The sequence below is a fragment of the Sinocyclocheilus rhinocerous genome, unplaced genomic scaffold, assembly GCF_001515625.1.
Source record: "Sinocyclocheilus rhinocerous isolate Xijiao unplaced genomic scaffold, SAMN03320098_v1.1 scaffold1294, whole genome shotgun sequence".
Lineage (NCBI taxonomy): Eukaryota > Metazoa > Chordata > Actinopteri > Cypriniformes > Cyprinidae > Sinocyclocheilus > Sinocyclocheilus rhinocerous.
Window position 1 is genome coordinate 499,501 of NW_015656157.1, and position 14,626 is coordinate 514,126.

Below are 14,626 nucleotides of genomic sequence, written 5' to 3' on the forward strand. Positions count from 1 at the left end.
ACTTCTCGTAAAGAGTAGGGGTGTAACCCCGGTGCCACTGGCCCTTGTCTATCATGGCCTCCTAATAATCCCCATCCACTTGATTGGCACTATGACTCTCTCTCCTATCCACCTGTAGCTGGTGTGTGGTGAGCGCACTCGCACCGTTGTCCTGTGGCTGCAGGACAACGGTATATACGGTTATATCCAGGTGGATGCTGCACACTGGTGGTGGTTGAGGAGAGACCCCCCACATGATTGTAAAGCACTTTGGGTGTACAGCAATACACAAAGTGCTATATAAAGGCATCATTCATTCATTCATATTCTGCTGTTCTGTGGCCAAGGATTAGTGGGTCTTGTCTTTTTCTCCTACAGGTGACTTGCAGTACCCAGTACGTTATGGTACTAAATTAGTGTCCACAGTGTCTTGTCTCCATTGGCAACACACATGATTTGTGTTGATTGCAAGTGACGTCACAGGTGGCTTCTTGTCTTCCCCACCTGGCTATTTTTGTAAAATGATGAGATTGAATTAAAAAATTAAATAAAAAAAGATTGCAAGTGACTTCACTTGCAGAAGTGCAGGTGTCTGAGAGTGCAAGTGCATGTCTGCAGCCAGACCCTTCTCGAAAATTCACACCCAAAAATGGGCAAAACATGAATATTTTCATTATCCGCTTTGTTTGCATTCCTGAACAAAAGTAAAATGCCTTCATTACATGCCTTTAATACAGTTGCATTGTTAAACCCTCTCACATGTATTGCTGAGATGTTAATGTGTTCTCACGTCTCTTCAGTGCTGTCACAGCTGCTGCCCTTGCTGCATGGGAATGTGAACAGCAGTAAAGTCATAATCAACGAGTTCCTGGAGTTCTGTCGCCAGCAAACATCCTCACCCACAGAAAGTCCTCAGAATTGTAATGACAATGTCCCACCCAGGTAAACCAGCTTACAGTGTCATACTGAAAGTTAGCATCAACCTAGTTCCCTTGACAAAACAAGATTTTGCCATTGGCTTTTGGATTACTGCAGAAAATAAGCGCTGTGACCAACACAAGTTTAAAATTCTTACTATTTTTTTTAATTATTATTTTTTATCTTCATAAATGAACACAACTTTTATTAATTTTGAAGCATAAATACAATCAGAAATAAATTAAAAACAAAAGCTAGTGATGGGCTAAATTGGAAAGTTTGAGTAGTTTGCAAGAGCTTTATTATAAACAATGAGGCTGTAAAAGTAGACTGTTTTCCTGTTTTGTGATGACCTTTAATGTCCCTGATAACATCTGTACTCTCCCTTAGCCACTTGTTTGCAACCGCCTGTTTAAAGGCATATACAAGCTTACAGAAATCACGGAGTATTACTGATGCATTTTATGTCATATAGTAAAACATGAAAATATTGTGAGCTTTTGTTAAAAACAAACCTTACTTTCAGGCATTTACCAGAACCCCATTTAAAAAAAAAAAACATTGGGACATTCAAGAAGATGGAATTTGTGGTTATTTTGGTGTATATTTCTTAGTAAATTGAATGACTCATTTTACTAATGCCTGGAAAACATGTTGTCATTGACTTCCAGTTGCACTCTGGGGAGTGTTTTTGGCAGCATGTCAGAATTATGAAGCTACACAAAACACATTTCTAAGCATATTGTCTTATTATTTGGCAAAAGGATCCAAATCAGGCGTATCATAAAGGAGCACGCCGTGTACGAAAAGCGCTCCACTTACAGACGATGCTGCTGGTACGTGCATCCGGAAGTTCTGGCCCGTCATTCTCAGGAGGCCTTGCCCGTTCCCTGCCAGTGGACCTACCTCACCTCCGGCGCTCAGATTCCCCGCGACGAGCACGCCGGCTCACAGGGCAACTCGCCCACCACGTCCTGTTCCACCACACCCTCCAGCAAGAGGAAAAGCGCCAGCAGCCACTCCATCACGAAGTACATGAAGAAATGTGGCGACTCCGAACAGGTGCAGTGTCGAAGACTTGTTTTTTTTTTTTGCTTACTACCCATTTGTCTTCTGCTAACTTTGCTGTTTATTACACAATGTATTTAGACTGAGACCATGGAGACCGATGGCTTCCAAGCAGACACTGAAGATGATGAAGACGATGATTGCATCATCATTGGGGAACAATCTGGTTGGTGTATGTTGCTATTAAAGCTTGACAACAAACAAATCTGCCAGAATTAGCTTGATAAATGTGTTTTTTCCTCATAGGATCCTCTGAGCAGGATGCCAACACATCCTTGCGACAAACCAAGAGAAACACGGAGCCCATGGACACGAATGCATCCGAAACTGCTGCTCTTGCCCTACCCTGCCTTACCCCAGCCACCGCCTGAGATCTGACCCCTTCTTGTTGGGTTTGCATGCATGTGAACCAGACACTCAAAATCTGATCTACAGTTCGAAGGATCATACAGTGTTAAAGGTCCCTGGAATGAATCATTTGTTTCCTGTTCTTTAAGTGGAGATGTGCTAGATGGTGTACTGCTCTTCTTCATAGGAGAGGTCCCACTTTTTTGAAAGCGTGTAAAGACTCTGCTGGTACATTCATCAGCTCTGACACACATCAGGAGGTTGATGCTGTCTGCTGGGCTCAGTGCTCAGCACCATTGTTTTAAATCCTTTAATTTTTTTTTCTCTCAGAATACTTGAAATGGTGTACGTCTTTCAAAAATAATGACAATTGAAATATATTGCACTTTTATATTCCATTTGCGTTTCTTTTTCTTCTACCCCCATCTTAACTTCTTTAGCCCACCAGAAGTCTTTCCCTTGTTCCAAGAGGCTTTGTATAAAAACAGCATATGCCATTTGTTGCCCAGGCTGCCTTATGTGGTGTAAATACTATTTTAGTTTTTTTGAACAATGGTGTAGAAGCTGAAATAGTATGTGGCCATCTAACACAGGGGAAAAAACAACAGCATTGGCATTTCTTTTGGTGAAGTGTAAACAGTCTCGAATAAACTACGCCATAGTTTGCTTCAATGGGTTTCCTACAAAGCTTGTTTAAATAAAGCATTATTTAAAAATGAACAATTTTTAATATGCTGTTAACAAACATTTTCCAAACGTGATCACATGTACAAGAGTTACTTTTACATTTGGTTTTTCACATACACGCATCACATTCGACAATGCATTTTATTTCATACATCAAATGCAACAGAACACAACATTTTGAACTTGACAAAATAGTGTAAAATACAAGCACTGTTCATTTTTAATATAGCATGGTTTAATAAAGGAACAAGCTTGTGACAATATTCTTCTGCAACGGAATCAGTCTAATACCCAAAGTATTCACAAAAACAGGCGCATTTTTAACTTGATTGTGCAAGGTTTCCGGTGTCAGCCACTTTACAATAACGGTCCATTGTTCTCCATAATATTGCAAACTGGTATTTGTTATATTTTTCATAATTATAAACACTTGTTTGGAACACAATAATTTACCATTTTACTGCTAGTTATAATTTAACTAGCTTCTAATGAAGCAAAATTCTTGCATGTTGATGGTAAATGGTTTGCTTTTGTGTTTAAAAATCAGGTGGAGCTTGGATGCCATCACATAGCCTTTCAAAATATATTAATTTATTGGTTAATATATTTATCGTCTAGGGTCTGTGCTGTTTCTCTCCGGAAGTCATTTTTAACGTAACCATTTGTAAATGCAAGGCTTCCGGTGTTTATCACTTCCAGTTATCTTAGCTGTTATGCTGCTAAATATTGCAAACTGATATTTATCATATTTTAATACATTATCATAACCATAAACATGTTTGTAGCGCAAACAGTTTTACAGTTTACTGCACTTTGTTATTACTCTATTATTCTTCTAGTTTAGATCTAGTGGCTAATGAAGTGGAAATCTTGCACATTCACAGCTGGGCCAGTGTTGAAATCTTGTGGACAACTAGTGCAAAAAAAACAACAACTGGATGATGAAATTTGTCATGTGCACCATACACTTTGGGTGTATTCATTAGCTGACATGTTGACAAATGAAATGAGTGGATTTTTATCTGCATTAGGAGGTAGATTGTTGTTGGAGACCAGAGCTTTTTGTCTAATTTAAGTTGCGTTAGAACATTCATGCGTAGTTTCATTTATGTTAAGCAGGAAATAAAAAACATAAGACAATCAGAACGTGGTAGAGCTCACGTTAGATAAATTTCAAACAGTGCTTCTGTTGTCACTGAGATTTTATGGTACGTCGACATTTCTCTCTCAGCAGTAGCTAAAAAGTGCTTTAAACGACAAGAGATCCTCTTAAAGACCATTTCCAATCATTTCCAGCATCTTCCATCATCATATAATGACTGGTCATGATACCTCAAGCAACAATGCATTAGAACAGAACAGATTGTTTGGAAATTGGCCCATACGGTGCTAACACTCCACATAACATCACTGACAGGAAAACCTGTGTTTAGCACCATATAAATCTACCTAGCACATGCCGTGGACACTCAATGTATCGAGCTCATCCTGTGAAACCGTGTGGGATTGTGGTGGTGGACTAGGAGTGGCGAGAGAGCGCAGGCAGGGACAGCAGTGACCGGGGAGACACAGCAAGACTAAATGCTCAGCTCAGGGTCTTGATGTTCTCTAACAGTGCTGCTTTAAGCAGAATAACATTCTTTCCTCCGGCTGCAGCGATGTCTGCCTGCACTGCGGCATCCCATGAGAAGGTCAGCAGAGCTGCTGGGGCCTGGAAGGTGAAAACAAAAGGTATGATTCAAGTATTAGTCATTTTTTAATGAATTAAAATTGTAGACGTTGTTTGAACTTGACCTACCAGGTTGCACTCATTCAGAGCCAATTCCTCCTCATCCTTCAGTTTTTGTCCTCCAGGTGCCATCAGCTCAAAGGGTTGCCAGCCGTTCTCTAGAGAATCACGCACAAACTGGTACAACGCTGCCACCCTCTCCCACGCCAGGAAAGTGCCTGCAGAGCATTTCAAATTGAATTTATGCTGAAGAACAAGTTTGCCAAAAGAAGACAACACATCTATGGGGCAAAGCATTCTGGAAGGTTTAAAAGCATCAATGTGAAACTCACATTTGATTAAAAAAAGGCTATTTGAGCTGTTTGTCAACATCATGGGGTTTCATTCAAACATTTTATGCCAAAGCCCTCTGAAAGACCCCTTACCTAAAAATCTAGAAATAAATATATATATATATATATACACACACACAAAATTACAATATAAAATGGTAAATATGAATTTTTAATAAATAGGGGAAATATTTGGTTAAAATATAGCTGTAAATAGAATAAAATAATTGAGATTAATCTCATTTTTTAAATTCGTTTTTATTTTATTTTTTAACAAAAGTATTTTTTAAACATTTTAAAATTTTTCTTTTACAGTTTTTAAACTACTGTTTAACACTTTAATAACAGTTCAAAACTACCCACCCTGCAGTATATTTTCATCCGGTAACCGCACTCTCAGAAGCACGTAGTTGTACTTTCTTCTCTCCCTCTGCTCATCTTTTTCACGCATGGCTTTGGTTCGCAGCATCGTGTTTCTCTCCACGATTTCACTCCTGCGATGAAGGAAGATCATAAAAACACGGTAAGGCTTTTATTAGCTTAGACAGCTCAAACGCCACTGTTGTTCATTTCTTTACTTCAGTTGCTGTTCTCTTTTCAGTTCCTCCGCAGTCAGATTGTAGAAGTCTGGGGGAAGCTGGAAGTGTGTGGCGTGCTTTGAGGGTCTGAAGACCTGCATCTGACGGTCCAGCTTGGCTCTGACCGGCTCGCCCTTCTGCAGCCGCTCCAAATGAGCCTTCATCTGCTCCAGAACATCATGGGGTTTCATTCAAACATTTTATGCCAAAGCCCTCTGAAAGACCCCTTACCTAAAAATCTAGAAATAAATATATATATATATATACACACACACAAAATTACAATATAAAATGGTAAATATGAATTTTTAATAAATAGGGGAAATATTTGGTTAAAATATAGCTGTAAATAGAATAAAATAATTGAGATTAATCTCATTTTTTAAATTCGTTTTTATTTTATTTTTTAACAAAAGTATTTTTTAAACATTTTAAAATTTTTCTTTTACAGTTTTTAAACTACTGTTTAACACTTTATTACAATAATATTAAATATATATTTCTCATTTATAAAAGGTATACACGTGTTAAATATTATAGGGAAAATATTTGGTTCTGGCTGCCAAAAGAATACTTTTCAATTTCATATCATTTGTTTTTATTTACTTTTTTCCTGTTCCGTTTACTACTATATTGCAAAAATCATTTATAAATATAAATATGTTAAACCGTATAGTGAAAATATTTGGTTAAACTGACTGCTAATGGAATACAATAATTGTTTAATATAATTTTATAATGTTTTATATAATTTTTTTTATTTTATTTACTTTTTACACTATTTTTGCTTTGCCGTTTACAACTATATTACAATACAGAATGTTAAATACATATTTATTTTTCCATTAATAAAGATATTATATCAATGTGTTAAATATTACGTGGAAAATGCCTAACAACGGAATAAAATAGGTTAATTTCATTTTTAATTCAATTTTATATTATTACTTTTTGTACACTATTTACATCCGGTAACCGCACTCTCAGAAGCACGTAGTTGTACTTTCTTCTCTCCCTCTGCTCATCTTTTTCACGCATGGCTTTGGTTCGCAGCATCGTGTTTCTCTCCACGATTTCACTCCTGCGATGAAGGAAGATCATAAAAACACGGTAAGGCTTTTATTAGCTTAGACAGCTCAAACGCCACTGTTGTTCATTTCTTTACTTCAGTTGCTGTTCTCTTTTCAGTTCCTCCGCAGTCAGATTGTAGAAGTCTGGGGGAAGCTGGAAGTGTGTGGCGTGCTTTGAGGGTCTGAAGACCTGCATCTGACGGTCCAGCTTGGCTCTGACCGGCTCGCCCTTCTGCAGCCGCTCCAAATGAGCCTTCATCTGCTCCAGAGCCTCCGATTCCTGCGCCGGCAGCACCAGGAACTCCTCAGTCCTGTCTGAGAGACATTATTCAGACGGAGAGCATGTGAGGACTTGGCGTCAAAGATATTGCACACTTTACCCTTAAATATAACACTATTTACACATTACCTTCGCCATCTACTGGCAGCAGGGTGCTTTCAAATCCCAAGGCCTGGAGATACTCCCGAGATCCTTCAATCCCACTGACCTTCTCCTTCATAAATAAAAGGACAAAATATAAGTGCATTTGCTGTCTGAATTGACATTTTTCTCGATCCTGGCAGTGAAAATGCTCATACCTGAAACACTTTATTGCTAAGTTTGATCTTCCTGTACTTTTCCTCAGTCGGATTCTTACAGATGTTTTCGACGTACCTGTCCACGCATTACAGGTTCCAGTTAAACATTACACAAACACTCAGATATTGTTGCGCAAGGTTCAAATAGTCCTCACTTGCTAATGACGTCAACTGCAGCCTTTACTTTCTCTTTGTCTTTATTAAAGGTGTGAATCATCATAATGGAGGCCTCTATCGCATCCTCTGAGAACCTCTGTGAAGAAAGAAGAACCTTCAGGAACATCTACATGTAAGCTCTTCAAAAAGTCATCAAGATTTTGTCTGTAATAATCTCACCATCAGAATGGCCTCCTTTATGTGCATTTCTCTTTCGGTCTTTGTTAAGGTTTTTCCAGTGAGAGGACAGATAAAGAAAACTCCCGACACTGAGAAACAAGACAGATCCTTCTGCGGAACACCAGACCCCTTGAAAAGGTACAAATCAATACGGTCAGGAAAAGGGTAATGCTGCTATTGAAATGAGCCTGTACTGGATCTGAAATCTTAAAGGGACAGGCCACTCAAAAATGAAAATTCTGTCATCATTTATTCATGGAACACAAAAATAAGCATTTTGAAGGATGTACTGGCCTCCAAAAAGGCTCTTATGCATATTTTGAAGGTGAACGGGGACTGGAGCTATCAAAATTACCAAATATTTCATCGAATAATAGCTTAAATTTCTCACAAAACTATTCCTCACAAATAGTTAGACGGTATACTCAATTGTCATTCTGCAGCTATTTAATTGCATTATTTTATATTAAAATGTAATCAGGCTTTTAATTAAAATATTTTAATATATTATTTTATGAAAATAATATTTGAAAAAAACTGACTTCTATATTCCACAGATGAAAGGTAGGAAACACTGAAAATGTAAATGTTTTAATATAAATGAATTAAAAACCAAATCACCCAGTATTTTGCTCCAGTCCCCATTCATTTTCATTATGTATATATTTTTTAATTTTTATCTAAATTGAGTAAAATATTAAAAAATGTAATATATTGTTTGACCAAAAAAAATAAAAAAAAAATAAAAAAATAAATATATATATATATATATATATATATAAACTTTTATATTATTTGTAAGTTCATTTTAATGCATTTGTTTATTTTGGGATGATTTTTGTTTTAATTTTTCTAATTTTTCTAAATACAAATTCATTTTAAATATCACATTAAAATGAATTTACAAGAACTATTCCTTTAAATGGTACCCAAAGCTATTTTTACACTATTCACAAGTTTTACACAGAAATTAATAATACTTTTGACAATTTTTTAAAATTATGTACACTCACATTAAATAAAAACTGCAGTCACATAAGTAGCCTAGAAAAAGGTTTATTCCGCATAAGGGTGGTCCACCCTAATGGTAGCTGCCATATTTAAATCACATGACCAAATATCAGTCACATAATCTATAACCCCTCTATTTTCGGACACTTTCAGTCAATATATCTGCAAAACCATTTTCGTTATTAGTCAGACTTGCCTCGACATCAGTGTTCTTCAGGCTGGCAGCCGTGGCAGCCGCCTCTGCTTCAAGTTCGAGCTTCACTGAAATACAACGACAAAATGACTGGCTATATTCGCTAATACTTTCAGATTCATGAGTGAAAAATCTAATAATTTACCCTGATTCCTTATGGCATCCTGGGACGTTTTCAACACTGGCCGGTGCTGTTGCTCGATCCTGGCGAGGGCCGCGGCCCCTGCTTTCTCTGCGCCCTCGGTGGGTGTTTTTCTGGGCGCCCCGTGAGGAACCTTTGGCGCTTGAGGTTTAGAGCTGCTGGAGAAACCAGACATCACCCACTCACTTCTGTGCTTGAAACCATTGTTGTAACCCAGGGGTGCCCAACCCTGGTCCTGGAGATCTACCTTCCTGTAGAGTTCAGTTCCAACCCTGATCAAACACACCTGTCTGTAATTATCAAGTGCTCCTTCAGACCCTAATTAGTTGGTTCAGGTGTGTTTGATCAGGGTTGGAGCTAAACTCTGCAGGAAGGTAGATCTCCAGGACCAGGGTTGGGCACCCCTGTTGTAACCAATAACATGACTGGAGCAGCAGCATTCAGGGTTAAATCACTCCCACGTGACTAACACCAGACCTTCACTAAGCCTGTCAGTAATTATAGCGATGAGGCTGAACTCACAGGTCGGATCCCATTGCATGTAGTTAAAACACTGATGCATTTAGCACATACTATACATGTTTCCATGCGTCAGCTCCAGATATGAATGCAGTCCGACAGGTATAGATGCACGTTGTTCGGATTTCTGTACATTGCAGTAGATTTCAGGTGTAAAATAATATCTAACTTGCACGTTGAACAGTTTCAAATGCTAAAAATCTATCATAAGAAAACACGCTATTCGATGTGTCGTGATCTGATCATGTAAACTCACTGTTTAATTAAGTTTCCGTTTAATGTAAAAGTGTGGTTGTCATGGCAGATCTCATTAACATCTGATCTTTTTACCTGCGGTCATCTGTAAGTTTCTTTCCTGGTCCTGCTGACTTGAATTTTATATCCTTCTTGATGTCGTCGAAAAACTTCTTCATTCTTAGCGATAAACTATGTGCAAAAATGTTATTTAAAAAAATGAAAAATTTGTTGTTGTTGTTGTTAATTATTTATAACTGTCAGACACACCACCACCCAAGCGATGTGTTTACCTCGGGAAGAGGACGGACTCTCAACCGGAAATACGCTCTCAAAGCGATCGGAACGCAAATATTGGGTTTTAGCGACACCAAGCGGAGGGGAAGGATAAAGAGATCTCTTTTAAGCTGCTACACTGATTTTAGCCTGTCAATCTTTATCTTAAAAAATCTTTATCTGCTGCTTCTGTGGAGTGGAAGATCAGTCTGTCCGTCATGTTTTTTGGGATTGTGTTCATGTAGCTTCTTTCTGGAAGACATTTTGTACTGTGTGTTTCTATCTTAGACAATTTCCTTTGGTGTTTAAGGATGTCTTATTTGGTTTTCATAACTCTTAACAAGAATCTAAAAGACAAGTATTTTCTAATAAATCTATAACCTACATAAATCTATATGTTGTGCATGTTGTATGTATGAGGGAGGCAGGGATTTAGCAATGTGTTTTTTTTTTTCTCCTTACCCCTTAATGTTTTGTTTTTGTTTTTTTTCCAGGTTCGTTGTAAATTGTTTATATTATAGCTCTTATTGTTGTTGTAATCTGTTTTGACCTGTAAATGTGTGTATTTACCTTTTATATATGTTCAATAAAAAAAATCAAGTGGAGAGGAGTGACAGATTCTTAAAACATTATTATGAGAATTTTGTGACGATTATTTTTATAAGGTGTAATTTTTTAATTATTTTTATTTATTTGTTTATTTAACATTTATTCATTTTATTTTCGTTTATTTTATTCATTGATTTGTTTACTTTGCTTATGTTTTTCCCCTCTTGCTCTTTAATGTTCTTCTGAAGGTGTTTGCATAGCATTTCTGTTTCATTAATAACAATAAAAAACAAAGATCTGTGATATATATATATATTTTTTAAATTGATGAAAGAAATGTTATCGAAATATGTTTTGTATTTTTAAATTATACATCGTTAAGACCAGTTTTGGAGTGCCTCAAAATGTAAAATGTCATTATACGGTCTGTGAAACAAACATTTTGCAAGAAATAAATACATATGCTTAATATTTACGGTTTTATTTAAAATTTTTACATTTTAATTATTTCATATTTGGCAAACAACTGCGAGAGTGAGTATATGCCAAATATTTTTTCCACAAAATATTGATTCCTCAAAACTACTAAAATATACTAAAAACTGCTCAAATAACTACTAAATGCAGGAACCCGAAGCAGAATCAGAATCGTTACATTCCTTACGATTCTCATTCCTGTTTTCAGTAGATTATATATAATAATGTTTTTAGAGAAAAAATACTTTCATAAAGGTGCAGCAGTTACATTCCACTGAATGCATTTTGAATGTGTTTTAATAAAAAAAAAAGTATGACATTATTTTTTATGTTTTCTCAATTTCATTTTTAACACCGTCGGAGCGAATGTTAATATATTACGATTGAACTGAAGTCTTTAGCGGCGTACACATTGTACAGTCTTATTGGTGGACGTAAAGAGTGCCAGTCCGTTCCTCCAATCATCGTTCTCAAGAGGGGCGGGACTTCCGCTGACAAAAAATGGAATTAGCGGAAACCGCTGCAGAAACCAACCGCCTTTCCTCGCGTACTGTATCAAAACCAGGTCTCACTGTCTGTCGGCCTGAAAAACGGACCGCGGACGACCACAAACGAGCAGAACGAGGAGCGGCGCATAGAGGGACGACAAGATGCCGCACAACTTCCTGCCCGGGGATCTTGTCTTTGCTAAAATGAAGGGATATCCCCACTGGCCGGCCCGGGTAAGAGCAGCGCACACCCCCCACCAGCCCCGCTGTGACCAGCTTTGCCTCAGCGGCTAGTGATTTACGCAACACTGAACACACATGTATATTATGCAGACAAACTCGAATTATATTTTACTTTAGAGTCTAGACAGCTTAATTAATGTATTTGTTCCGTTTTATTACCCTAGTAATGAATGGATGAGGCTAGCTGGCTTGCTAATCTGTTTGCTGTAGGAGCAGCAAAGCTCGCGTGTCCGCAAAGTTTTGTTTATTTTTGTATTTTATACATCGGGAATCGTCTTTAGATACATAATGGGGTGAAATATGAATCATTACTACATTTAGACTTGAGACTTTTATATTGCTTTGGCTCAATAACAAGTAAAATGCAATGGGGGGGGTTGAGTTGTCGTGTTTACACATGGAGGTGCTTTACTGCACGTGACTTGCTCAGTGCAAAGTAGAAAACTCATTTATTAATTTGTGTTTAATTCTATAAACCTTCACATTTCTGCTGCAGAAGCTCTGAAGAACATGTAATCACCTTATTTTGGTATTTCTCCTCCAGATTGAAGATGTTGCCGATGGGGCTGTCAAACCACCACCTAATAAAATCCCTATCTTTTTCTTCGGGACTCATGAAACGTACGTATCACTGGATTCTAATGAGCACCAGGTTGTTCATTATGATAAATGGATGGATGCTTATTACTTGTAATGAGCTGTGTGCATTACCTCATTTTTTTCTCTTTAATTCTGTATGTTGATGTTGATTAATAATCACAGTGTTTTTAAAAGCATGGTGGGGCCTTGCATGTCAGAACTGTTATGGAGGAACAGGTGGCACTAGAAGAACCTTTTTTAGACCATATTTGGTTTCCCCTTTTCAATATTTTTCGATCTGAGAATGTTGTAGACTCTTTCATATATTAAAGTCAGCATGCAATGAAAAACCACTCTATATTGTCTAAATGCATGTTTTGGATCTTTTTGTAAACACTTCATCTGTACAGTTTCATTTGGTCAAAATGAATTTTAACCTTTATAATGTTTAAGCAAAATGCCTTAAAAATGAGTGTAATGCTCACATCCTAAAATCCAATCAACTGCAATGCATAGAACAAAATTTACATCCTACATTTTTTTGATAATTCGTTACACTCATATGTACGTCACAATACAGAAGAACAGATCTGTCGCTACTTCTGTTTCACACAACGGTATAATACTGGTTTAATCTACTTTTTCCATCCTTTCAGAGCATTCCTTGCACCCAAGGACCTTTTTGCGTATGAAAAGAACCAAGACCGATATGGGAAACCAAACAAAAGGAAAGGGTTCAATGAAGGCTTGTGGGAAATCCAAAACAACCCTCATGCCTCCTATACCACACCTGCAGTAAGACTTAATTTCTCTGTCCATAATCATCTGTTGGTTCATGACAACAAATGCTGATTTGTCACATCTTCCTTGTATTTGTTCAGCCTGCATCATCATCGGACAGCGAAAAAGAACAACCTGCGCCGGGAAGTGATGCGGAAGATGACAAGGAAGCGGTGGTACCGAGGAAAGCTGAAACAGGAAGTAATGATTCTGACTCTGGAAGTGAGAATAAAAGGAAGACGGCAGTGAAGCGCAAAGCTCCTGCTGCAAAGGTATCCAAGCATGAAACAAGCCAGCATGATTGATTGTTGTGTGAATCAGCTGTATAGCCTCACTGTCATCTCATCTGTCACTTTTATCTCTTCTCTTGCAGTATTATGCATTATACTTTCAGGTGCTCTGAATCTCTCTTTTCAAAGCTCTTAATGTCAGTTTTAGTTACAAATTCACTAGTGTCACATAGAAGAGTGTTAGTTGTTGTAGAGTAATCAGTGTAGTGCACATAGTTTTTATTTAAGCAGTAGAGTCATTTTATGTTATGAATGTATTCATTGCTAAGCCTAAAGTATGTTTACCTTTACATTAATGTGTGCATACAGTGCATCATCAGCATAGTACACATGCAGACAGATTTTTCTAACTGTCTTTGAATTATTTTGCACTAATTATTAGTTAGTTTGCGACACTTGGGCTGTTGATTCACAGTCAAAACAAAACGGATGAGATGGAACATCAACTATAGACACCTGCTTATGTGAGGGTAGGGATGTAACGGTATGAAAATTTCATATCACGATTATAGTGACTAAAGTTATCACGGTTATCAATATTATCACGGGTGTTAAGAAATACATGCAACTCTAGTTTAAAAGTGCACAAAGACATTTTTATCGCAAATACCTTCTAAGAGAAATAGTGCAGACACTGGGGAGGGATGAAACTTTGTAATGCGCATGTGTGAAGCATCTGTGTTCGTGCACACTGTCAAATAGAGTATACTTTGAAAGGCCCTGTGTTCTGCTGTACACAAATGCTAAGTGTTCGTGTCAAAAATGAACTATACTTTGGGCTTAAAGTAGGAAGCAGTTTGGCACAACATCCAATAGAGTGCCTGAAACCCCTTCATACTTAAAGGTGCAGTAGGAGATCTTGGAAAATGCTAACTTTAGCCTGATAGCACTGAAAGTGAATGTGATGTGTGTGAAGACGCTGCGCAGCGCAGATCCGTGAATGAATGTTCTGAAGTGAAGTAAACTTCAACAGATTTCCCCTGCTCAGGTAGTAGGGAGCAATGAACACTGTGTAGGGATCATATCGATCGGAACACAGTTCATGCACGTAGCTCACTTCTAAGGAGCTGGTTATCTGAATCGGGTGTGTTAACTAAGCGAGACATGCAAAATATGCAGAGCTGGGGGGCGCGAGGACAGGAATTGGGAACCGCTGGGCTACATCATGTGTCATTCACCGGTGAGAAAACTTTAAAGTACTACAATACCAGGAAGGAAGAT

The 14,626-nt window shown here is 37.6% G+C and overlaps 3 protein-coding genes and 1 long non-coding RNA gene across 9 annotated transcripts in view; 3 read left to right on the top strand and 1 right to left on the bottom strand.

The window, feature by feature from the left end:
• The window catches only part of LOC107719550 (chromatin assembly factor 1 subunit A-like), a 21,329-nt gene extending 17,617 nt beyond the window's left edge, over positions 1–3,712 (top strand). For both annotated transcript variants that reach the window (XM_016526987.1, XM_016526988.1), the window contains 4 exons: positions 780–921; positions 1,662–1,959; positions 2,047–2,131; positions 2,212–3,712. In XM_016526987.1, coding sequence (XP_016382473.1) covers positions 780–921; positions 1,662–1,959; positions 2,047–2,131; positions 2,212–2,336 — 650 coding nt within the window. In that variant the 3' untranslated portion in view covers positions 2,337–3,712. The remainder of the gene's footprint in view (positions 1–779; positions 922–1,661; positions 1,960–2,046; positions 2,132–2,211) is intronic.
• Positions 2,853–9,973, bottom strand: LOC107719551 (UBX domain-containing protein 6-like). Of its 4 annotated transcripts, none has more exons than XM_016526992.1 (12): positions 9,820–9,972; positions 8,974–9,125; positions 8,832–8,896; positions 7,625–7,753; positions 7,444–7,541; positions 7,289–7,364; positions 7,119–7,203; positions 6,963–7,024; positions 5,640–5,797; positions 5,425–5,555; positions 4,799–4,947; positions 2,853–4,711 (listed from the first exon to the last, which is right to left on the bottom strand). In XM_016526992.1, the coding sequence occupies exons 1-12, from the start codon at positions 9,900–9,902 to the stop codon at positions 4,586–4,588; spliced, it is 1,314 nt and encodes a 437-aa protein (XP_016382478.1). In that variant the 5' UTR covers positions 9,903–9,972; the 3' UTR covers positions 2,853–4,585. The 4 variants fall into 4 exon arrangements, with proteins under 4 accessions (XP_016382478.1, XP_016382476.1, XP_016382475.1 ...); XM_016526990.1 differs by having other exon boundaries at positions 5,640–5,803; positions 6,969–7,024; positions 8,974–9,128; XM_016526989.1 differs by having other exon boundaries at positions 8,974–9,128.
• Positions 9,357–10,599, top strand: LOC107719552 (uncharacterized). The gene is made up of 3 exons (XR_001637525.1): positions 9,357–9,591; positions 9,794–9,831; positions 9,988–10,599. It is a non-coding gene; the product is annotated as an uncharacterized LOC107719552 (long non-coding RNA).
• A 908-nt stretch (positions 10,600–11,507) lies between these two features.
• LOC107719553 (hepatoma-derived growth factor-related protein 2-like) overlaps positions 11,508–14,626 on the top strand; it is a 16,377-nt gene continuing 13,258 nt past the window's right edge. For both annotated transcript variants that reach the window (XM_016526994.1, XM_016526995.1), the window contains exons 1-4: positions 11,508–11,747; positions 12,301–12,377; positions 12,992–13,130; positions 13,217–13,387. In XM_016526994.1, the coding sequence (XP_016382480.1) occupies positions 11,676–11,747; positions 12,301–12,377; positions 12,992–13,130; positions 13,217–13,387 (459 nt within the window). In that variant the 5' untranslated portion in view covers positions 11,508–11,675. The remainder of the gene's footprint in view (positions 11,748–12,300; positions 12,378–12,991; positions 13,131–13,216; positions 13,388–14,626) is intronic.

Coding starts and splice junctions, on each gene's coding strand:
- LOC107719551 (XM_016526990.1), bottom strand. CDS start 9,902: ATGAAGAAGTTTTTCGACGACATCAAGAAGGATATAAAATTCAAGTCA. Junction 7,025..7,118: donor GCTGCCAGTAGATGGCGAAG/GTAATGTGTAAA, acceptor AATGTCTCTCAG/ACAGGACTGAGGAGTTCCTG. Junction 4,712..4,798: donor CTCTGAATGAGTGCAACCTG/GTAGGTCAAGTT, acceptor TTCACCTTCCAG/GCCCCAGCAGCTCTGCTGAC.